This window comes from Tenrec ecaudatus, chromosome 9, assembly GCF_050624435.1.
Source record: "Tenrec ecaudatus isolate mTenEca1 chromosome 9, mTenEca1.hap1, whole genome shotgun sequence".
Lineage (NCBI taxonomy): Eukaryota > Metazoa > Chordata > Mammalia > Afrosoricida > Tenrecidae > Tenrec > Tenrec ecaudatus.
This window is the reverse complement of record NC_134538.1, coordinates 70,273,700-70,298,322: the sequence shown is the minus strand read 5'-3', so window position 1 is coordinate 70,298,322 and position 24,623 is coordinate 70,273,700. Positions and strand designations below refer to the sequence as shown.

Below are 24,623 nucleotides of genomic sequence, written 5' to 3'. Positions count from 1 at the left end.
CAAGCCCAAGAGGGGTGATGAAGTTCTGGAAAGTTCCGGGGCTTTCTGAGAACCCAAGCACTTAGGTAGTGAGGATGGTATGAAATGTGAGGCCCCTCTGGGTGTCTCTTAATAATGGAGAATAATTTTGAAATGAGTAGCAGTGGAGTTGGCACAGCATGATGAACATAACCAGGGTCACTGAATTACATGCACATACTAAAATGCTTTCTTGGCGGGGGGGCAATGCTTGTTCCTGTGTATGAGGGGACTAAAAAGAGTTCGTGAGAAAATGTCATTAGCTTTTCATTCCATTTTCCACGAACTTTTCGAAGCCCCTTTATATTTTCACCACATTAACCAAAAATGTATGATGGCTGGAGAAGTTACGACCTAAGTCAGAATGCTTTTGTCCATGATTCTGACTGACAAAAAAGGAAGTGCCCTTCACACCATCCGACAGCTTTTCTGTTGCCAACCCTGCAGAGAGGGCTTGCATGAGACATAGCTCATCTCTATTGTGACAAAATAAAACTGTATCAAAATAAGAGACTGCGGGTAAGTCACTATACTTCATACATTCTGCAGATCACTTTAGTGGACAGAAGTAAGTAGCTTCCAACAACCTGATAAAAGCTCAACAATCCAGAAAGACACAGTCTCCCAATGCCTCCCTCCGGCTTTGTCTTATGCTTTGGGGGGACCTGGTTCTCTGCTCCTAAAAGTTAAAGGCAACAAGGCAATTTCTTTTTTTCCTAAAAACGTTAAAGGCAACAAAGCAGTTAATTTTTTCCTAATGAAGAGTACACACACACACACACACACACACACACACACCAAAAAAGCAAACAAACAAAACTCTTAAAACTCATACCAAAGGCAAAAAATATATATGCTGTCACTCCCTAATAAATAGATTACCTATAGTTTCTCTGAGATTGCCTTCTCAAGAAGAAACCAGGAAATCACAAGGCTGAACCTGTTCAGTAACATTTACACACAGTAAGTCTTTCCCTTCACTGGAAGCAATGAGCATAAGGATGACTGATCTAATATCGGCAAAGAAAGGGTGTCATAAGCTAACTGGGGATAAGGCCGTGGGGGATCAGCTTTCTCGGGGTGGCAAAACAAAGTTCTGGATTCAGACACATCTGAGTGCACGGTTGGCTTGACCTCTTGCCATGTGTACAACACAAAGAAATTGCTTAACCTCTCTCAGTCTTGCTGGACTCACCTGTAAAACGGAAATAATAATAATAATAATACCTACATAAATAATACTGTGATGATAAGGGCATTAGACTAAAATGCTTAGCTCTCAAATAATATACAATTCTTTGTCCAGTGGACAAGATACACTGGTATACTAAAAAAACACAATACACCTCATGACCTCACAGGCTGGTGCTTCTTCCCTGTGGGCTTTGTTGGTTCCCTGCTAGATGGCCGCTTGTTTAACTTCGAGCCTTTAAGACCCCAGATGCTATATTTCTAAATAGCCAGGCACCATCAGGCACTTTCTTTATCACATTTGCTTATGCGCCCATTTTGTCTTCAGTGATAGTGTTGGGAAGGTATCATACAGTGCCACATTAGAAGAAATTGTTCTTGTAAGATTTAACTAGAGGCCCAAAGTCCATCTGCTTACTTATCGAGTTTACACACATATACAGACATAAACAAATACAAATATCTTTAAATATTTATATATATGTACACTTATACATATAATTATTACTTTCTTCTTCTTTCCTCCTTCTCTTTTTTCTTTCCTCCTATCATGTCTGCCTATCATTGACCTCTCAGTAATTCCTCTTGTACACATTTCCATTGATCAAACACATCCAAGAACACTGCACCCTCCTCACCGTCCATTTTCAAACCCTTGCTCTTCCTCTGTCCCTTTCCTTGTTGGCTCACGGCTCCCCTCCCCGCCTCCTCTCCTTCCATTGCGCCCATCCACACACACTCCCCAAACCATAGGTCCCATCAGTGTCTCCTTGGGATTGCTTATCCTGCCTATCTTATATAGACAGACACCAAGAGAGAAAAAAAAAAAAAAGATTACATAAGAAGAAAGAAAGACCATAGAAATAGCTCCAAGTCTAACTGATATCCTGACCCCAAGTAGATAGGTATCTCTCTGCTCAAGAGCGAGCAGAACCTGTTATAATCCATCAGTTCAATCTCCTTTTCGTTCACGGTTTCCTATCCCGGGACCTGCTGACCTAACAGCAGTGATACCATTTTAGTTATTAGCATTTGTGAACAAAAGGCATGCCTGCTTCAAGTCACCTTTGCTCCTCCTGCAGTCGGGGCTAGAGCAGTCACAGGCCCCCATCCACCCACCCACCCAGGGACACCTTTAGACTTTCAGTATGGCCCCTTATGATGAGCCCCAGCCTGTTGAGTTCAAAAACAAGCAATCAAATTGACAGAAATGGGTATGGAAACAGTGGAGATCCCAAACCCACTTGTAAGATAATCGGACGGTGTCTCACAGAAGTGCCACACGGTAGGAATAATAAATCTAGGGAGTGGTATAGCACTGATGAAACACATAGCTATCCTCTACTACTTTAATATTTCCTCCCCTACTATCATGGTCTTTGTTTTACCTCATTAATCTTCTTAGACCTGTGTAGTTCATCTGTCCAATTTAGAGCACTTCGTGTATGAAAGCCAAGATAAATAATCTTTCAGAACGAGTAACAGGAGTAATGAGTTCCTGAGGGTAAAGGAGGAGATGGGGATGGGGAGGGAAGGAAGGGGGAGCCAACAGCAATGATGACTGTATAACCCCACTTGAGGGGAACAAACAATAGAACTGCAAGTGAACGGATACATTGGATGGTGTAAAAGATGGCAAATAATAATCTATATAATACAATAATTAGGGTTCCTGGAGGTTAGGGTAGGGAGAGGAAGGGATGAAGGGGAGCTGATATCAAAGAGTTTACGAAGAAAATGTATTGAAACTAATGATGGTAGCATTTGTACAATTATGCTTGATCTAATTGAAATATGGATTGGTACAATATCTGTAAGAGTTCCCAATAAAATTTTAAAAAGAAACAAATGTACATCCAAAGTAGAAAAACAAAAACACAATACACTTTTTTAAAAATATTATCCTGTGTTTCTCTGTGATCTCTGCCTCTCTGTATCTCTGTCTCTGTCTTCATCACACTAAAGCATAAAACCTGGGGGGGGGGGGGGTGAGTTTCTTGAACCTGTACTTGAGAATAGCTGGGTCTTATCTTTCTCCAAGGCATTCATTGACAAGCCATACCAGGGGGGCTTCCAAAAGTTCGTGGAAAACAGGATGAAAAGATAATGGAATTTCTCTGTCAACAGTTTGATGTCTCCATGAACTTCTGCTCCTTAAAGACAGTTGTTTTTGTCCCCCCCCCCCCATACCCTGCTGCACCAAGAAAACTTAAAACTTGAGTTTTAAGGGCCAATAAACAAAAACAATTTCAACAAAGGGTGTGGATAACACTAGAAACAAGGGTGGGGCCTTCCTGAGTCTTAGACTAGAACAAGAGCATCCACCCTGGTGGGCGGGGTCAGCCTGCGAAGCGGATCTGTTGCTTCTTTGAAGTGTGTTCGAGCTCTAACAGAGGGAGGGCAACTGCCTCTCATACTACTGAGCCACAGGAATTGAGCCCCAGTGAGTCACTGTTACCAGGGTGATGCAAATATTACCTCACAACTCACAGGTCTCTAAGTAGCCAAGATGGGAGGAAACGCATTATTTTACATCCAGGAAAGTACTGGAGTCCCAAGTTTCTATTTTTAGGAATATTTGTGAGGAGCTAGATGAATGGAAGGAACAGACTACAGGAGCCCTGGGTTTGAATCCCGCAGAGCAGGAGCCTGAGACCCTTTCAAGGTCCCTGCCAGGTTCAGTGTGTTTCTCCAGCAGCTGCACCCAGCAGCAGCTGCAGGAATCACAGCCACAGTGTATTTACAAACAAAGGGCGAGGGCTGGGGAGCTTAGTCTGTGCACCCCTGAGCTTCTCATTAAAGGGTCAGCCCTACTCCTGCCCATTGAGGTGGGCCAGACCCAGGGACAGACTTCTGTGGCCATTCCCTTTTAAGCATGACATCAAAAACATCCCAAAACATGACTGCTGAACCCCGCCCCCCACCCCCACCCCCAACAGGACAGCAATGTGCTCGCTGTTTTGCGTAGTTTGAGTTAATGGACTATAGCGTCATCTTAATAATAAAAGAAGCGCAAACTTACATGAATAGTTCAATCATCCCAGTCACTCACAGGCTCCTACATCAGACTCTACTTAAGTTCACAGTCAATGTACCCTATAGACACTGGCTCTCCTTTCTTAGAAGAGACTCAAGGCAAGGCCCGCATCGGAATTCCCAGGCTTGCTTGTGTTGAGACCCCAACAATGCCAAAGGACATCACAGACCATGAGAGACACAGCCAGTGTGGACAGTCCAGAGCCAACCAGACATGGGAATGAATCAAAGGCAGGGGTATTATTTGCCTTTGAATCCATGATAAAAACCCAGGAGCCCCAGAGATGTAGAAAGCTACCTATTGGGCTGCTAACCTCAAGGTAAGCAGTTCAAAACCACCCTCTGCTCTATGGGAGAAAGACGAGGCTTTCTATTCCCATAAAGAATTACAGCCTTCTATTCTGACCCAGAGGGTTGATATGTGCCAGAGTTGCCTTGATGGCAGGGCGTTTAGAGTTTTACACTATACACAGATGAATTTTTAAAAGTTCTGCCTCGACAGTTCCAGTTGAAATGGGTATCCTCAAAGTAGTGACATCGGCCTCAATTTTGTAAGGGTGCCTTCAAAATAGAACATTTCTGAGCCATGGAGGGGGAAAATAACCGAAGTGGACATGTTCCCAAATGACTGAAGATTTGCAAAAAGGTTGTGGGAGAGCTGTTAGGTAGCTAAAGCAGAGACCAGGGTTGTCTAGTGAACATGCTCCAAATTTAGACCCTTGAGCCAGGAAGGTGGTTCACTTGGGTGGGCCCAACTAGGCCAGGTGGGCTTAATTCAGCCAATGGGATCAACCAGTACCATGGACCACGCCTCCCAGTGGAAGGTCCCAAAAGGCTGGAACCTGCAGACCATCACCCTCTTTCCAGCTGCTCCCTGGCCTTCACTCAGCCGTGCCAGGTCTCTCTCAGCCTCAGGCAGCCACCGGTGGGGGTGCAGTCCCGTGTTCAGTGACTGTAAAACCTGAAACCTCCTCTAGTATTCATTAAAAAACCCACTTGGATCTTCGGCGTGAATTCTTTCTTGTGCAAAGCCAAGAAGCAAGGTATTTCCCACCCGAGGAATCTGACAGAGCTCCCCCACATGAAGCACCAGCCTAACATGGATCACATGCTAAACAATGGTCAGGAAGACGCCACAGATAAATCCAAGGCAGAGGTCAGCGCAGAAGGCTACACTGACTTTTGAGGTATCCCAAAAGGATATTCTTAAAATATTTTCTTGAAGGACACGGGACAATCATGGATGTCTATCAGGAAAAAAAAGGTTTGACGAACACTGGAAACTGAGTCAGTGAGAAAAGGGCCAGGAGCGTTGTGCCATGGCATTTTGCCCATCCCAGTGACACACTGCCCATTCTTCAAGGGTAGCAAGAGCTCTCTCCTCTGAGGATGTTGCTAGGAAACTTGACCCCTTTCACCTTGCACTCTGATTCTGCCCTTTAAACTTCTTTTTGTTCTCAGACCTCAAAGAACATTTTCGAGGAGCAGACTGAAGTCCCTGGAGGATGGCAAAATTCCATCCTGACCTGGTGTAAGTCAAGTGTGAGGAGCCCTGGTGGTGCCATCACATGAACACCGGGCTGCTAAGTGCAGGTTGCAGTTCAAACCCACCAGCAGCTGCGCAAGAGAAAGATGAGGCTGTCTGCTCCTCTAATGAGTTAAAGTCTCGCTAACATTGGATATGGCAGTGTTTCTTTCTTTTTTTTCCATAAATCTGAGATTACAAAAATCCATGGGGAGGGTTAAAGAGAGAGAAACTGCCTTCAGAAATATAGGCACCTCTCTGGAGAAGGTATTTGAAAACGTTAGCTTCATTCGCATCTTGCTATTTCTGTTTAAGAAAGGTTTATATTATTCTACATTGTACCTTTTGGCTAATCCTTGGACATAGGCATACATTTGTGTATTTGAAACAATATTTTAAAAACAACACAGGTGATATACTCTGACATATTCTACTTTATCACCTTCAATTTTATAATACACTTTCAAATAACTAAATTGGCTTTAATACTCACTTTGAAAACTAAAGTGCACCTCCTGCCAGCTATAGTATCCTGAATCTCATGTCACACAAAACATGGACAAAGACGAAGGATGACTGGAGAAGAATTAATGTATTTGAATTAAAATAATCATGCAATTCTGCTTCATCAATGAAAGAATACTGAATATACCGTGGACTCCCAGCAGAACAAAGCCATCTGTGCAAGTGAAGGTACAGCCAGAATGTTCCTCCGAAGCCAGGATGGCAAGGATTCCCATCAGGTAAGGGGTCTCATGCTTGGCAGAGGAGGAGATCAGCCAAAGGGAGGAAGACCGGCAAAGACATGGATTGACACAGTGGCTGAAACAATGGGCTCAAGTGAAGGTAATGCGATGAGGCATGCACTGGGCCTGTAAGGTTTCTTCCTGCTGTACCAGGGTGGCTCTGATGGGGAACCAACTAGATGGTACCCTACAACAACCACCTGGTGATGCTGGATGGTTTGAAAAGCCCCGCCACAGCTTGTATTGACCTATCATCGTGTCATTATTAGCAATGACTCAGAGGAGTATGTGGAACTAATAGCCCCAGGGCAGGGGAGGAAATCTAGCCCCCCTTCTTAACTCTGACCTTTCAGACAATCTAAGTAATGAGGGCGCATGGCTGCGTGTAGCATTCTCAGAGTCGACCTGGGAAAGAGCAAAACCAGTTCTCAGAAGCATTTCTAGTCTCTGGGTGTGTTCCCTCTGGGCTGAAACGGAGCACCCTGACATACTGCCGATTCCCAGGCTAGTGACAGCATCCTTGTGTGTCTGGCTAGAACTGTGCTCCTCGGGTTTTCAGTGGCTGGGTTCTCAGAAACTGACCACCAGGACTTTCTTTCAAGTCGTCTCTGGGTGGATAGAAACCTTCAACTCATCAGTTAATAGTGATGTGCTTCACTGGTTGCACCACCAGACCCCCTACGCAGGAAAAGGGCCCCTGTTAGTCCTCCGCTCTCCACCACCACCGCCTCCTTCATGGGTGTGCTTCTGACCACTCTAGGGGCTGTTGACTAGGACGAACGAGGCCTGCAGGGCACTGGAGTCCAAGGTCACCTGCTTTTACCTCCTCCGGGAGCACTTGGTGACAGCACTGAGCACCCTCTGCTATGGTGATGACTATAAGGCTGCCCCTCCTCCCCACCCCCACAGGTCTGGGTCCCTTGTGAACAATTCTGACTCCTAAGCATTTCAAGGAGCTCTCAATAAACTTGGGATGAATGCAATTGCAGGCCTTGCCAAAAGGCAGAAGGACACAACTCTGAACTTGCCTCCTTATTCTGTCCTTCAAGAGTCATGACACATTGGTCAGGCCATGTGACCTCCATGGGTTCCATTTCTTATCTGCTAACCAGAGTATCATATACATCAGAGGTTTCTTTTAGGAAGGATTTCAGAAACGGATGTAATGTTCCTGGTCCAGTCCTAGGAATGTGGCATGATGGAGGAAGGCATTCTGGCAGCAGAGTGGGTTACACTTAGGCCACTCACCACAAGGTTAACAATTCAAACCCACCAGATGCTATAAGGGAGAAAGATGAGGCTGTCTGTTCCTGTAAATATTTGATTTAAAAGTCCTATGGAGGGACGCTAATCTATCCTACTGGAATGTCTGTGTGTGTGAGTGTGAATGTGTGTGTGTGTGTGTGCACGCATGCACTTGTGCACATGCTGTGAGTCAGAATCAACTCAATGGCAGTGAGTTTGGTTGCCAAGGGCCAACCTGACAGCAGACAACAAATCTCTTAGAATCCTTAACCATAACCATAATCCTTAATCCATAATCAAAGATCTCTTAGAATCCTTTTACTTGTTTCCATGGCCACTCTACTCTTCACAGCTCTTCCTTCTCCCCAAGCCTCCTAAAAGGAATAAAAATCACTCAAGAAGAAAGTAAAGTTCCAAGCCAGAGGCACTTTCAATGCCTGTCATGCCAGTTTCAACAACTTTCTTTCAAGTCATTCTTTCAAGGACTTTAAGTAAGGGTTAGAGGTTACTCTAAAATATCTATCTATATATGAATATAATATATGATTATAAAAATATATACTAATGAATATATATATGAAATAGTTAATATTCATATATATGAAAGGAGAACAAGAATAAGCCATTACATAACAAATAAACCAAGCAAGAAGAAAGAGAAGTGATTAGTACATTCATTGCCAGGAGGCAAATCTGTCACTGTCTGGTTAAGACTAAAGCAGAAGTTACGTGCTTTGCAGACCAAATTTGCATAGGTGGTATGCCAAATATATACCCATTGCCTGTCAATAAATTTGGACTTACAGTGACCCTAGAGGGCAAAACAGAACTGCCCCACAGGATTTCCAAGGCTGTAATTTTCACAGAAGCAAAGTACCCCAACTCTCTGCCGCAGAGCATCTTGTGAGTTTGAACAGTCAACTCTGAGGCTCTCAGGCAAGCGCTTAAGCAGTATGCCACCCTCCCCTTCCCACGGCTGTCCTCAACTCACTGCCATTAAGCCAAAGCTGACTCACAGTGATGCAACAGACTAGGGTAGAACTGCCTCTGAGTTTCCAAGACTGTAACTCTTCACGGGAATAGAAAGCTTCATCTTTGGTAGTTTCAAACTGCTGACATCACAGTGAGCGGCCCAATGCATACTCACCAGTGATCCTTCATGAACCGATGTTAGAACAGTCAACTTTCATCCCCTCACAGAAGGGTCACCAGGAAGGGACCAATCAGCCAGGGTACAGTTTAGCAGTGGCCAAATATACAACATTCCTCTGGTTCTTTAATGTTACCCCCACCCCACTATCATGACCCATGACCCCAGTTCTACCTTACAAATCTGGTTGGACCTAAGTATGTACATTGGTATAGATAAGAGATTTGACACACAGAATCCAGGACAGACAAACCCTCTAGGAACGGTAATGGGAGTAGTGATACCATGAGGGTAGAGGGAAGGTGGGGGGGAGAAGGGGGGAAAAGGGTAACTGATTGCAATGATCCACGTATGACCACCCACCCCTCCCCCAAGGGGGTGATTAACAGAAACATGGGCAGATGGCATAAGATATGAAAATAACAACAACAATATATAAATGTATCAAGAGGTCAAGTCGGGGAGTGTGGAAGGGAGGGAGGGAAAAAAGAGGAGATGATACCAGGGGCTCAAGTAGAAAGAAGATGTTTAGAAAATGATGATGGCAACAAGTGTGCTTGATACCATCGATGTATGGATTGTTATAAGAGCTGTAAGAACCTCCAATAAAAGGTTTTTGTTTTTTTTAAGAAAGAAAGGTCAACTTTAAGCCAGCTGCAGGGACACTGGTGGGCGGTGGGTCTAAAACGTGGGGGGCTGATAACCTGTAGTCAGTCAACAGATGAAAGGTTTACAGCCTCCCAAACCCCAGGGTTCATTACACATGGTCACATAGGGTCACTGTGGGCTGGAACAGACCCCATGACAGTGCGTTTGCATTTGGGGGTGGGGGTGGGGTGAGAGGCTGTCCTGGACAGAGTCCTAAACACCAGTCATATTCTGTAGTCCTCATATATAAGTGTCTCAGGTTAACCGACATTCTCAATTACCTTTTCCGTGATATAAAAGTTCGAACTATCGGCATGCTGCAGTGCAAAATATTCATGGTTGGCAAGAGACCACCTGGAAAAGAGACACACAGGCTGATGAGGAGAACAGTCCCTCGGCCGCTGTCGTTTGCAGAGCGTGATGGGGTTAGATGAACGCTAGGATTCTGGGACTGGGTTGGGGCCAGTTCTAGCACACGGCATAATGGCTGAAACAAAATGACATTCCCCGGTTTTTTTTTTTAATTTCTCTGAGGCTAATCATTTCATATACAGGTTTTCTAAACTTATGCCAAGCTCACTAAAGCTTCCCCAGGGAGCCACATTATTTTCATGAATGGGGAGGGAGATCTTAAAATAAAAGCTTTGCGCTCCTTTTTATTTTGAAATAATGGATCTTAGAGAGAGTCGAGGGAAACCAGTAAAATTTAAATTTTTGCTAACTGGTAGTTTGGATGGCCTCCATGTTCTACAATCCCCCCCCTCCTTAGCACGTGTGCCCCCATTAGAGAATGTTCCAATGACACAAAAGGAATCCTATATAGATGGGGGATGAAACGGTAGTCACAATTCTATTTAAAAGTCCAAATAAATTGTTGCGACTTGCCTGTGTGCTTCTCCTCTGAGTGCTGAAGCAGCCAAGTGGAGAAGGGAAGTCATATCACTGATTTGACTGTTTCCTTCCTCCATCTTCTCTCAGGGCCAGCATGGGCCTCTGGTTCCCAGGAGATGGCATGCACACGTTCTCTCCCAAAGGGTTAGGCTGCTTCCTGCTGGGTCCGGTGAATGGACCACTCTTTTTTTTTTAATTTTTATAAATAGGATCAAGCCCAATGTGCACACTGCCCTGCAGCCATATCACAGCTCTTGTGCCCGCCTTGTTATGTGAGTGACAAAGGGTGGGTAAACCTGATAACATTCTTGGTGACTTTGGGATGCTCAGGCAGTGACTCTTTAACACTATCGTGTTGTTACAAATATGCTTTGTCGGCCTCCTTTGTGACCAGCATTCAGACGAGGCCCGAGTAACACTTACCCATCGCAGACTTCCTTGATTATGGCAGACAGTGGTTTTTTCTGTAAAAATAGCAAAGAAGGAAATACTTTCTGTTAGTTTCATTTCATCATTTTCTTTTTTTTTTAAAAAAGGAAGATTAACAAAAAGTTATGTATGCCAGAAGAATTTACTTTTATATGAGACTGTATTTATTAATGATTTATTAACCTGATAGTCCTTTTTTATGCTTAGCATTATTCATTGACCAACATGCGCATCATATTTTATTTCCACGCCTAGCTCTCTGCCGGTGCATCAATTCTGACTCACAGCAACCCAGCAGGTGAGAGGAGACCTGCCCTCCGCAGCTTTGCAAGACCGTAAGCCGTGATGGAAGCAGGCGGCCACCTCCTCCTTCCTCAGAGTCTCTGCTGAGATCTAGCCAAGACCCTCTGGGTTAGCAGCTGAAGGCTTTACACCCCACCCCACCCCGGACTCCTCCACTGTGCTTCCACATTGTTTTGCTGACATATAATTCACATGTTATGAAATGTAATCTTCGTTCATCTTAATAAGAGTTGTGCAACATCACCACAATAAATCTCAGGGCATTTTCTTCTTTCTCCCCACCAACCTCTCCTGCTCCTGGGTGGTTATTAATCTAGTTACTTCTTGTCTCAGTAGATTTAATTATCCTGCATTTCATGGACAGAAAATCATCTGAAACACACACAGGAAGGAAAAACAGAAAGGAATAAAAACCACCCAGTAACAGTGAGGAAGCAAAACCTCAACAGAGAAAAACAGCAGACAATACTAAAACCTCAAACCAACTTTAAAATGGATCCAAGGGGAAATAAATGATAAGATGTTACATTGTAACCTTACCCCATCTGCCATCATTGATTTTAAAATGCTCTGTGAAAGCAAGGCTTCTCATGTCCCTGGACGGGCCCGAGAGAATTCACAGGAGGCTTATGCCACGTGGGGACCCGGCAAGTGGATTTTAGGTTTCCATAGTCTTCTGCAAACTGAGTGCTCAGAACTTAAGCTCTGATGCCATTCCCTCCTTCAGATTTGCTTTTTACTATTTGCAGTCTTTGGATCGCACAGGTTGGCGTACGTCTTCCATGTGGACTTAGCTGTTGCCTCACTTGGATGGCTGCTGGTTTGAAGAGAAGCCTGTAAAACCTCAGACACGATTCTTTCTGCTAGCCGGGCACCACCTGCTTTCTCCACCACCCTGTGCTACAGCATATCTTCAGTGATCTCTTTATGAGGGTGAGCAACAAGTGGGCCCATGTCATAAGAACTGATTGTTTTTAGATTGGAGTTCTACGTGGACAACCAAAATCCATTCACATATGTATGATTTATAAATGTCACTGGTTACCTTTAGAGACATTAATATCATTTTGTGACAGAGAACAAGTCATCCCTCAGGCATAAGGTGATTCTACAGAGATTATCATTAATTTGGCCAATGACATCGAATTCAGAACACTATCGAATAAAGGAAACTCCCACAACGTGGATCTTTGACTAGTCCTATATTTGTTTTATCGACATTAAAATCAGAGTGAAACTAATTTTTCATCAAGATCTGACGGGTAATACAATCCAACTAGGTTAGCCCATAACCAGAATCCTGCAGCGGCAGGGCGTGAGCCAAGCGAGCAGCAGCTCAGTCTGATACAAACGAGCGGGAATGTGTCACGTGTGTAGGAGAATGCATGGCAAATGGAACGTGAGCCGTTGCCAAATTGTTCCTACAAAGTGCACAGAGCTCTTCCCCTGAGCCACGACCCCTGAACATGCCAATCCCAAAGCAGCTTGAAGCGGACACACTGGACTAATGTGACCGTGACACCATGTGTTGTGGTGTCAACTGGTGGGCAGGCTACAGCTGTGTCCTTGCACCTCGCTGCCACAACTGCGCCCAGCGGCCCCAGATGGAAGGGATGCAGCTGGGAGACAAACAGGCTGGCCCAGAGATGTCAAAACTCTTTCTGCTCTAGATGCAAACTGCCCCTGTCTGTTGTCTGAGGTGAGGGGGGTGATGTGTTCACCCAAAGAACAGATAAGAACTGCATACGAGGAGGGAGTGAAAGAGAGAGCGGGACTGGACCCCATGTTGGCACACCAGCCTAGAAGGATGACGTCCCTGCAGGGAGCTAATGGGACGCAGAAGGGACTGGGCAACCCACAACAGCACGTGTCAACTGTCCCCTGACTGGAGCAGACTGCTACAGAGGACATTTCTGGGGTCACATGGTGGGGGGACAGCACGGTCTGAACACCCCCCCCCCCAAAGCGGACCAAATCAAGAAGGAAGCAAACCAGATCAGCAGCTGGAGCAAGGCAAAGCTATGAAGGCCCTGAGGAGCCCCCAAGGGGTGCTCCAGGCCAGGCAGGGCAGCTCATGAACAATCTTGAAGGCCAGCCAACAGACCCGGGATCTTGGTATATTTGTTCTCTCTTTATGCTTTATTTTTATTTTTTTCTGATTCATTTACTATGTTCATTGTTTTAAATCAGTTTGGGCTACGTCATAGTCCGTGTACCTAGCTATATAGGATAGGCACGGGAGGCATGCCCAAGGAGAGAGCAGCAGGACCAATGGTCCGGGGAGAGCTGGGAGGTGAGGGTGGTGGGGGAAGGGGCGGTGAGCAGGCTCCCATGGACAGGGGAGCAACTGGGGTGTTGGAGTCAATAAAGAGGAGGAGATAGGGAGCCGAAGCAGGGAGTGGGGAGGTGGGAGTTGTCGGAGCAACAGCAAACTGGCTGGGAGGAGGTACCAAGAGATAAAAATGAGGGGAAAGTGGAAGTGGGGCAGGAGGAAGGTAAAAGGAAATAGAGTAAGAACCAAGGAAGCAAAGCCATGGATGGAGGCATAAACATAGCAGTGTACACATGTAGATACATTCATCCACAAAAATAGAGGTATTGGTCCATGTATATATATTTATATGGCAATACACTGAGGTGGGGGATGGACTTTGGGCCTCTGCCTCATACCCTCTCTCAATACAAGAACACTTTGTTCTAACCAATCGGCAGTCTAAGATGTTCACTCTCCCAACACAATCACTAAGACAAAACAGGTGCATAAGCAAATGTGGTGAAGAGGGTGGATGGTGTCCAGCTATTAAAAGATATAGTGTCTGGAGTCTTAAAGGCTTGAAGTTACACAAGCCGCCAATCAGCAGTGAAGCAACAAGTCCACTTGGAAGAAGCACACCGCCGGTGCGATCATGAGGAGTCATAGCGACAGGGTAAGAGGCATCAGCAGACACATAACAAACAAAAACATATCATGGAGAATGAGCAGGGATGGAGCGGAGATCCAAAGCCCATCTGTGGACAGTGGAATAATTTCCCCACAGAGGGGCCACAAGGAGAGGATGAGTCACCAGGGTGCAGTAAAGCATCAATGAAACACACTATACTCCTCTGGTTCCTTGAGGCTTCCTCACACCCCACTACCATGACCCCAGTGCTACTTCTCAACTCAGACTAGACCGGAACATGTACACAGGTATAGAAAGGGATGGGAGCTCATGACACACAGAATCCAGGGACAGGAGTGGGAATAGTGACACCAGAAGGGGAGGGGGAAGAGGAGGAGAGGAAGGGAGAAAGAGGGAATGGTTCACAGTGATCAACACATAACCATACACCCCTCTACAGGGGGAAGAACAGCAGGAAACATGGGGGAAGGGAGACAGCGGTCAGTGCGAGCGATGAAGATACTAACAATGTACAATCTATCGGGGAATTATGAGGGTGGGGGTGGGGATTGAAAAAAAGAGCTGGCACCGAGGGCTCAATAGAAAGTACATGTCTAGAAGAGAAAGAGGGCAGCACATGTACAAACATGCCTGATTCAAGTGATGTATGGATGGTGATAAGAGTTGTACAGGGCCCCCAATAAAATGGTTAAAAAATGATAATCTGCTATTAAACCTTCACCCAATTCACGATAAAATGTTTTTAATGAAAAAAAAAAGGAAAGAAATGCATAAGGCAAAGAGGAAGAAAAGTCAGTGAAGAAAAGCACACGGTCCTGGATTTTCAGATGCAACTGTCAGAGAGCAATTTTCATAGAAACCCGTGCTACTCCTGCTGCTCTGAGGACAGGGTGGTGACAGAGAAGAGACTCTGAAGCAGGCAGACTGAGGCCAAATCCTACCTCCCTCAAATGTTCTCAACTCGGACCTGGACTGTCCTTAGTGTGAGTCCCAACCCCTTTATCTGTACAGTGAGGAGAGTGGCCGCCCGGCCCGCAGGGCTGTCGTCAGAAGACAAGAAAAGGAGAACCAATGCAGCAGGCCCAGGACTCCGCAGTAGGGCCCTGTCTCCTTGCGCTCTCATGTCACAGAATGAGCTCCCGTTCCACCTTACACACTTGCGTGTGCGTCCTGTTGGCAAATTTTGGACACCACACGGAACTCAAGAAAACTCACGGACTCGTTGAGTCAATTCTGACACTTAGTGACTCTATAGACTTGAGCAGAACTGTCCCTGTGGGTTCCTGAGACTGAAGAAAACCTCAATTCTCTCCCAAAGAACACAGAGTGGGGTCAAACTGCTGACCAACGAGTGACCCACTGCATCACCCTCCCCAGATCCTTATTAGAAGCCCTCCCTCAGTGCTTGTGCTACTCTGTGAACCTCCTGCCACTGGAACTCCAGCCCCTCGAGCTAAGCCATTGCCTTGTGTTTAAAAGACTGACTGCCCACCAGGGTCAACACTGTGTCAGGCAGGATGGAGATGGAGGTGGAATTACTAAGGAGTGGTAACACAATCGTATTTCCTGACATCCGGAGTCGGTCTCCTTTCAAATAATATTAGAAATCCTGATTTGATTCTGTAGTGCAGTTCCACATTACTAGGCCTTTGAAACGGAGCTGTGATGGTGTAGTGGTTATGCACTGGGCAGTGATCGGTATGGCCAGCAGTTCAAAACCACCACTGCTCCTCAGGACAAAGACCATCTAGAACCTTAAACAGATAGTCTCTGAAATGCACAAGGGATGAAGGATGAGTCATCATTGATTCAATGACAGGGTATTAGTCTGGGTACTTCAGAGAAACAAATCCACAAAAACTCATGTAAAGAGAGAGTTTTATATAAAGGTGAACTGCGCATCAAGAACATATCCCAACCCAGTGCTGCCCAAGCCCACAAGTCCAACATTAACCCATATGTCCAACCACAGTCCACAAAGTCCTCCTCCATCTCACAAAACAGATGCAATGATGCTGACTGCAGGAGGAAAGCTGAGTCAGTGAATGTGTAAGCATCTCAGCGGGGTCTCCACACAGGTGCTCCAGCACCCAGGGCTGCATTGGGATAGGTCCATGCAGCTTCTCCTTGGGGATGTCTTGCAGGAAGTCAGCCTTGCCAGCTGAAGCAGGGAACTGCTAAGGCAGCTGCACCCTGGTGCGACCATCACAAAGCAAGAGACCAGAGAACTAGAAAGGTGAGGCTCACAGAGCCATTTATCCCTCCGCCCTTCAATTAACCCCACATGTGTTTATCGGCCAGGTTGGCACAAAAAACTAACTTAGGCCATGAGTGAGTCCTTTGAAAGAACTTGTTTACTGTTTATGACTCTCTGTGAGCTGTAGTGCAAGTGTCTTTCCACAATCATATAACAAAAGAACTTTAGGAACAAAAAACAAAATAGAGAATTTCATCCTTTCAGCTACCCAAGACTCTTTCAGACCATCATCATACCAGTCTTCCAATCCCTAATCTTACTTAGTGCACTCTCAAAACTACAACAATAAACAGTAGACCTTAAATTATTGATAAGAAATGGTCGAGGAAGAGGACTGAACAAGAAATAATCGGTCTTAAAATAATATACTAGGTCAGGAAGGTATTGACTGCTGCCGTGGTAGAGAAGACATCTAAGGTAATCGCTGCTAGCACTGAATGTCTCAGCTGTGGTCATCTAGAGCAATTATATGCTGATTCCTAGATATGGAATAAAGTCTACAGAGACAGAAGTTGATGGGGGCCTGTTATGTCTAGCACATTCTGAAGTGACACGTAGACTTGATGGAGAAAGATTAAAGTCACAGAGGAAAAGGAATCGTGGTTAACTGAACACCACAAAGCACCTGCCCAGTCAAATGGATGTTAGGTAACGATGGGGGTGGCACCGTGGCCCACTTCTTACATCCGTGCTCTCCATTTTGCTGTCTGCTCCACACAACCTTTTCACGGTCTCATCCTGAGATTACCCATCCGAACCTATTGTCTACTACCTTCGTTTTGAAACCATTTCTTTCTTGGGTCTCTGTGATACATCACAGTATTTCCTTTGTTCCCTTAGATTTACAACCAATCAATTAGTACAACCCAAGAAATCATCCCTAGTTCCTCCTTTACCACTATCTTCCTCACTCCACATTTCACTTCTTGTCTCTTTTTCTCTTCGTCAATTTGTGGATTCTCTGTGGCTCTCATTGTCACGAGTCTACCACTCTGGCTTCAAATACTCTCTGACATATACCTGGCTGCATTCTGATTTTTCTTCTTCAAGCGCTTTATTAAATGTGTCCAAACAGGGCATCACTCTAGCCACCCACTCACTGCTGCTCAGATTACCCCAATAGCAACATGACCCAGGGCCCCCTCCTGACTTCTGTGTTCTCATATGTCACCACTATTGTCTAAGAATCATCATTAGCTTTTATTTTTCACAGTCCAGATTTAATTTGCCACCAACATCATTTCTCTTTCCTCCTCACTATTCTTCTGAATTGACTTTTCCCCATTCCAAATCCTACTGTCAGATTAATCTCCCAAATCACATCCCTGTCCCATTACCATCAAAATTCCCTACCCAGTCCCAACCATTTCCAGAGTGACAGCCCACATTAGTAACTCGTTATTAGGTATTTCCAATCAAATGCTCCACTGGCATATCAAATTCAACTTCTTCTCTTCCAGTAGTCCCTGCACTTGCCTGGGTCTACTTTTCCCCCACCGGTATAATGTTTGGAAATTGGTCCTGTTCTTCTTTACCCTCTGTAAAACACATATTTATAAGGTGTGCAATACTGTCATTGTTTCCTCCACGCTCTCTCTCCTTATCCAGTCCCTGATCACTACTCTTCTCAAGGTTGTCAGAATCTTGTCTCCAAACCCCTTTGAATAAGTCTTACCATCTCTAGTCTCATTCCCCGATTCACTCGGTAACTAAAATTGGACAAAATGTTCCACACAAACTTGGCTCCTGTCACTTTTTCTTCATAGATGCTGGTGATTATTAACTATAAAGTGAAACTCCCTTAGCTTGACACCCAAGGACTTCTACGATCTGTTCCCAAGTAGTAAGACTTTCTATTAATTTCATACATGTTCCCCAGGTTTCTACATTAGCTGGTGATTCACACACACACACACACACACACACACACACACACACACACGTGCAGCTCCATACCCTCACAGCATTCACTTTGTTGAAATGTTCCTCTTCTTTCCTCTGTTCCTACTGTAACATTGAAATTTTAACTACCATTTATTATGCAAGTCAAGCCCATGGCCTCCAAGCAGACCTCTCTGATCCCCTCCACTAAGAAGAATCATCCCCAATTTGCATTTAATGACACATTAATGAATCCCTCTGAAGGCCTTTGTGTGCTGTTTTCTCTTCTTCTACCCATACAAATAAGGGCTTCTTAATTCATCTTTGTAACTTCCCTGACCCACTCGTCCTAATGCTAAGACTCTAGTACTAATGGTGTGGCTAGTTGTCCCAGGGTCAGCCTCACATCTATAACAACATCATACACAACAGGATTGGGTCACTGTGATCTGCAGTGTTTTTGATGTCTTGTCTTGGGAATTAGCTTACCAGGCCTATCTTCCTAGTCTGTCAATTACAGGGAAGCTTGGCTAAAATTTGTTCAGCATCATAACACATGAGCCTCAAATGCCAGATGAGTGAACTCTAACTCGAGTCTCCCATGTGAAAGGTGAGAATTCTACCACTGGACTCCCTCTGATCATGTTCTAGAAGGAAGAACCCAATACACTTCTGTTGGATAGATAATCCCCATATCTACTAACTTTTCTCAAAAAAAAAAAAGGTATAAATATACATCAGATTATTTTGAAGATGTGATAGGTAGGTTTATTGTGCCAACCTGGCCAATAGGAGCATGTGGGATTAATAAAGTCACAGTTTGATTGGACCACAAAGAGATAAATGGCTCGGCAAGCCCCTCCCCTCTCTCTCTTGCTCTCTGGTGATTGGACCAGCTTGTGGCTGCCTTAGCTAGTTCTCTGTCTCAACTTGTGAGCTACACTGCCCATGGGACACCCAACCTGTGGATTGTGTCGCTAGATTTTGAGGTTCCTTAGAGACCCACTTCACCACACTACAGTTGTGTACATCGCTTGAGCTTGGCACTGTTGGTCCTGTCATCTGGCTTACTGTTGGTGACCCGCTGTGTTCTTTGCTGCCTGTGGCCAGACTTCCTGCCTTGACCTAGGGAAGACTCAGCTGTCTGCTTCCTTCACCTTGGACCCAGCAGCCCTCGTGAGTTGAAGGACTTCCAGTATATTAACTATTCCATCTGTTCCATGAAAGTGAGCCCTCTGTACTGCTGTGTGAACTAATTAGCTGTTATATTCCTTCATGCTGTGTGTGTGTGTGTGTGTGTATATATATATATATATATATATATATATATATTCATAAGTGTCCTGGTTTTGTTTCTTTAGAGAACCCTGTGTAACACAGAAGGATTGCGGTTGTTAGGTGCCATAGGTCAGCTGTACCCCTGTTCACAACAGAATGAAACACTGCCCTATCCTGGACCATCCTCACAGTGGCTGTTATGCTTGAGTCCCTTGTTGCACCCACTACGTCAATGTAGCTCATCAAAAGTCTTCCGTTTTTTCCCCCAACCTTCTACTTGACTAAAGTGTGAATAGAATAATTAGAACACTTTAGAATATCAGTGGAACACTTTGGAGGATAACCCACTTCTCACAATAGAAACACTGCTCAGTAACTATGCAGCGGCTAATTTTAAGCCGTGAGACAGGCGAAGGCTGTCACTACTCCCTACACAGCATCATTCCCTAAATAATTGTGCAATTCATGGTTGGAAGAGCACTGAGTGAGGGAGGTGATGAAGAGAGCAATTCAACAGATGATGTAACAGATATTGATCAAGTGACTCACAAACAGTTCAGACAGACTGAGACGCTCCAAAGGAAAGCGCCAATCTGACATCACTGTTTTTCTCATTTCAGTGGGACATGAGGTCACTGCCAGCCCAGTAATATCTAAGCCAAATGCCAGTTCAGCCTACGGGGTTTTAGTTAATGTTTTCTTTGGAGATTATATAATTTGTGTCTGTTCATCTGTCTAGTTCCCCAAAGTCTGAGAACAGGGCAGACGGGAACAATAGCATCATAGCTTCTGGTTGTTGTTGGCTCTCAGTTCAAGGTGACATGAACAATGTAACTAACTGTTGCCTACTCCTGCTACATCCCCATGATAAGGTAAAGATCGGATCATTGTGATCCACAGTGTTTTCATTGGCTGATTCTGTCAGAAATAGACTTTTCCCCTTAGTTTGATGTACCATTGGAGCCTGTTGAACATCTGAGTACCCCACAAGATTCCACTATCAGAGGGGCAGTGGCTATGTTTGAGGTGTGCTGGCCAGCAAGAGAGCCCAGGTCTTGTGCACAGAAGGCAAGAAATATTAGCAATGAGCCGAGAGTGAAGCCTCCACAAACCCTCGAAGAACTAAAAGCCATCTTCTTTACTGAAGATGAACATATCTAGATTTGGGATCTGGAAACAAAAGTATTTTAACTGCCTGTGAATACTTTCGTAAGTTATACAAATGTGAAGTAAATTCTGTGCAGCTCCATACTACCTTCTCAGACTTGGTAGTGGACAGGAAGCTGAAGAAGGGAAGTGTTGAAGGTTACCCACGAGTGTAGCCCATTTCTGTCCGCAGGCGACCGGGGACTATGCACACAACAGCCCACAAACCACTCTTTTTTCCTGTTTCATTTAAGCTGCCATGAGATCATCTTGTGGCATATGGAAGTATTTCTTCACTTCTTAGATTGAGGGGGGATCTTATTTTTGCAAAAGCATTTTTATTTGTCAAATGAAGAATGCAAGGCCATATGAATCTGATGGAAAAACTACTGCGTGCCAACAGTCATATTCAAGAAGTTGCTTTTTTAATGATTTATTCATCTCTTATCTCAAAGTCTAGTCTCCAATAAGAGTTCCCTTATTTAACTAAATCCTACCAAGGACAGTTAAGAACAGAATGCTAATTTTCTATACAATATGATTTTTACCAGCTTTTTATAACATAAGCAAGATTCTGAAAAATGGCCAAATTCTCGAGCAAATCAAATTTAAGCTCTGTCTCTGGAAATACTTTCTTCCTCTGTATCAGGGTCAGATTTCCCAATAAGCAAGGGAGAATGGGATCAGTGATGTTTACCTACTAATTTGTAGTGAACAGTTCGCATTTTTCTCACCTGATCGCATCAAAGAGTCTGCGTCTCTGCATGGCTGGCATCTGGCGCTCCTTTCTCCCTCGGCACCTGCCCACCAACGCCAACGCCCTGTCCAATCACACAATCCTGATAGGGACGGAGGAGCCTCTAAGTAAGATAAGTATGGACTTGGTTGTGGTGGTGGTTGATCCGTGTCAGCCAGCCAGAGAAGGAAATACCGCACAGTCCTGCGCCAGTGCCGGAGCCCACCGATGCAGCCATGGACTTACTTGAATTTATTTATAATCTGTTGTGAATACTTTCCCATGGGTTTCAACATAACACACACAGAAACCCATGTGAAATTGTTCACTCCACAGTAGCAAGTGTGGGTGATCTGTATATCCTTTAGAGAAAGTATTGACCTTTGTCTGTCTTTTCATGCTCGCTTCCAGACCTTAAAAAAAAAGTCCATAAAACAAAGTGCTTAATCACTCGCCTTCCAAGGTCGGGTCCTGCACGTCCACTAATGGGTTCTGGGTGTCACACTCTGCACTCCATTTTCTTCCTCACTCTACCAGATCTTCCCTTTGCTTCCCTTTAATCTCATAAAAACATCAGCACTCTCCCACTTGCCACATAGGGTTCTTTTAGAACGTGAGAGAGACCCTCCTCTGATAAAAAAGCAGCCCAGGGAGCCGCTGGTTGTTTATGGAAGAGATGGCGGGGTGCTGCTTCCCAGGAGAAAGCCCAGCTGTTGTCCTGCCTTGGCGGCCCTCCCACTGTCTCTCTGACAAGCTCTTCTAACCACCTGTTCCTGTCTGTTGGCGGCGACACCTGGCTCTGGGACTCGACACACCCAAATGCTCACCTCGGAGCTCTACAATCTACGGCTGGCTCCATTTCTGCCTTGACACCAGCACCCCAGCCCACAAAGCACACCCCTCTTATCAACCACACCGCTGCTCGGACCCCCACCTGTCCTTCTGTTTGTTTATTTAAAGAGATGTTAATGACTTGGGGGGGGGGGGACAAAAGTTCATGAAAAGATAGAAAGCATCCTGACCCCTGACAAGCACCTAACCCAAACTCACTGCCATCGAGTCAATTCTGACACATAGCAACACTATAGGACAGGGCAGAACTGCCCCTGAGAGCTTCTGAGACCCTTATGGTTGTAGAAGGCCCCATCTTTCTCCTGCAGAGAGGCCAGTGGTTTCTAACTGCTGACCTTGTAGTTAGCAATCCAAGATATAACCACTTTGCCAGACAAACACGCTGAATTTTTATCAGCCCCTTCCTTTTCTATCTAGAAGTCCATTGGCATAGTGGTTACATGTTGGGCTGCTAACCTCAAGGTCAGCAGTTTGAAACCACCAGCAGCTCTCCAGGAGAAAGATGGGGCTTTCTACTGCTGCAAAGAGTTAACAGTCTTGGAAATCCTCAGGGGCAGTTCTACCTTGTTCCACAGAGTCACCAAGAGTCAGCATTGCGAAACCAAGAGGGTTGTTTTTTTTTTTAATGTCTCCTTTAACTGAATTCTTAAAGGACTTAAGAGAAAAACTCCTTGGAATGGAATGCGGATCTCTGCAGTCAAGCTTGGTAACCTTGGGTTTCTTACATATTCTTTCGAAGCTTGCTTCTTCTGTGCGCAGATAACAGATCATAGCACATACAACTGCGGGGACGATGAACTGCGGCCCTCAAAGTAACCCTTGAAGTAGCATGTGGTGTGTGCTGCATCCATTCACAGACGTCACTGCACGATGGGCTCTTTCCTTTCCGATGGGGACCCTGAGCAGCCCACACCATGGAGCTCTCGGTTGCTGAGTGAAAGACTGTCAGTTCAACTCCACTCAGAGGTACCTTGAAAAAGAGGCTTGGTAATCTACCTCCAGCCAAATCAGCATCGAAACTCTGATGACTTGGTTCTCTTCTACAGAATTGTCTCTAGGAGATCAGATCAACAACAGCAGTAACCTTAAAACGCAGAGGGGAGCTTGAAAGGACAGGAGTCGAAGTTAACGGTGGTAGGACAACATGGACAGAGAGCCACAGAATCTTGAAACTGTGTAAAGCATACAGCGATACCTCAGTTATCGAGCGGCTCCAGGCTAGAACTTTCTACCGCTCAAACAAGTTCGAAATACCTGCTCGGTGTTTGTAACCTTGCTCACGAGAGGAATGGAAAATCCGACGTTAGAAAACCTGTGGGGCTGGAGAGGGGTCACAGGTCGCCTCTCGCTGCGGACACAACGGGGTGACTGAGCATGGCTCCGTGTGAGCGTGCTCTGGCTCAGACAACATAAAGCGCTGTGTTGGTGTCTGCAGATAGTCTTCACTGGGCTTTTTCTGCTCTTTGTTTGTATAAAATACCATAACCATGGCTACCAAAGCAGTTAGTGATCCTAGCAGCACAGCCATAAGGAAAACTTTGAGAGCCACGATAGCGTCAAAGAAAGAAAAGACACGAAATTTGAATCCGGCCGTGCCTGTCTGATATGGCGGCTTAATAGAGCACGGCCAAGTCGAGATTATCAACATTTTGGGAGGAACAAGAAGTGATAAAAGCGGCGAATGCAGCTGACGGTATGAAATCGTTTTCCACAAAACAAAGCAGCCAGACCATGGGAGAGGTTGAAAAGTGACTGTTCATTTGGACAATCTGCAACTGCTTCGAGGCAGGGGATGTGCAAGAAGGTGAAAAGTCTCCCCAGTGGTTACAAGTCCTGGAAAAACGAGTGGATAAGTGTGACTTTGGGGCCTCAGCATGAGCTATTTGGTTTCCCATTAATTTCTTATAAGAAAAATCTGTCCGGGTCTCGAACTTGTCAGTGTTTGAATGCTAATTTGGAATGAATCGAGTTTGACTACTGAGGAATTGCTGTGTATTCACTTTGTCAGAGGCTTTGTTACTGAACCTCACAGGCAAAAAATGTTGAATGGCTGTATGTTGTGCTGTGCATATTTTCACCAAGAATTTTTTTTAATATCTGGAGTACTGTAGTTTAAACCTGTGGCACACCAGCGGCCACATTCTAGATAGCAAGCTGACAATTGGCTTATGGTGGCTCATTGGTGGTGGCGTTGTGGTTGTCCGCTTCTTGTACCCTCTGTGTGAATATTTCACACGGTGCTCTATGTAAAGTATATATGTGTCTGTGTGTGTGTGTGTGTGTGTGTGTGTGTGTGTGTTTCAATATAAATATCAGGACTAAAGAAAGCCAATTAGTGAACGAATACAAACTGCACTTTCCTTAGAATGACCTCAGCACTCCAAGCTG

The 24,623-nt window shown here is 45.1% G+C and overlaps 1 protein-coding gene across 1 annotated transcript in view; it reads right to left on the bottom strand.

Annotated features, from left to right (window-relative positions):
• The window catches only part of ELMO1 (engulfment and cell motility 1), a 673,946-nt gene that overhangs the window by 501,708 nt on the left and 147,615 nt on the right, over window positions 1–24,623 (bottom strand). The window contains exons 3-4 of the mRNA XM_075558190.1: window positions 10,874–10,914; window positions 9,841–9,913 (exon numbers count right to left, since the gene is read on the bottom strand). Of these exons, the coding sequence (XP_075414305.1) occupies window positions 9,841–9,913; window positions 10,874–10,914 (114 nt within the window). The remainder of the gene's footprint in view (window positions 1–9,840; window positions 9,914–10,873; window positions 10,915–24,623) is intronic.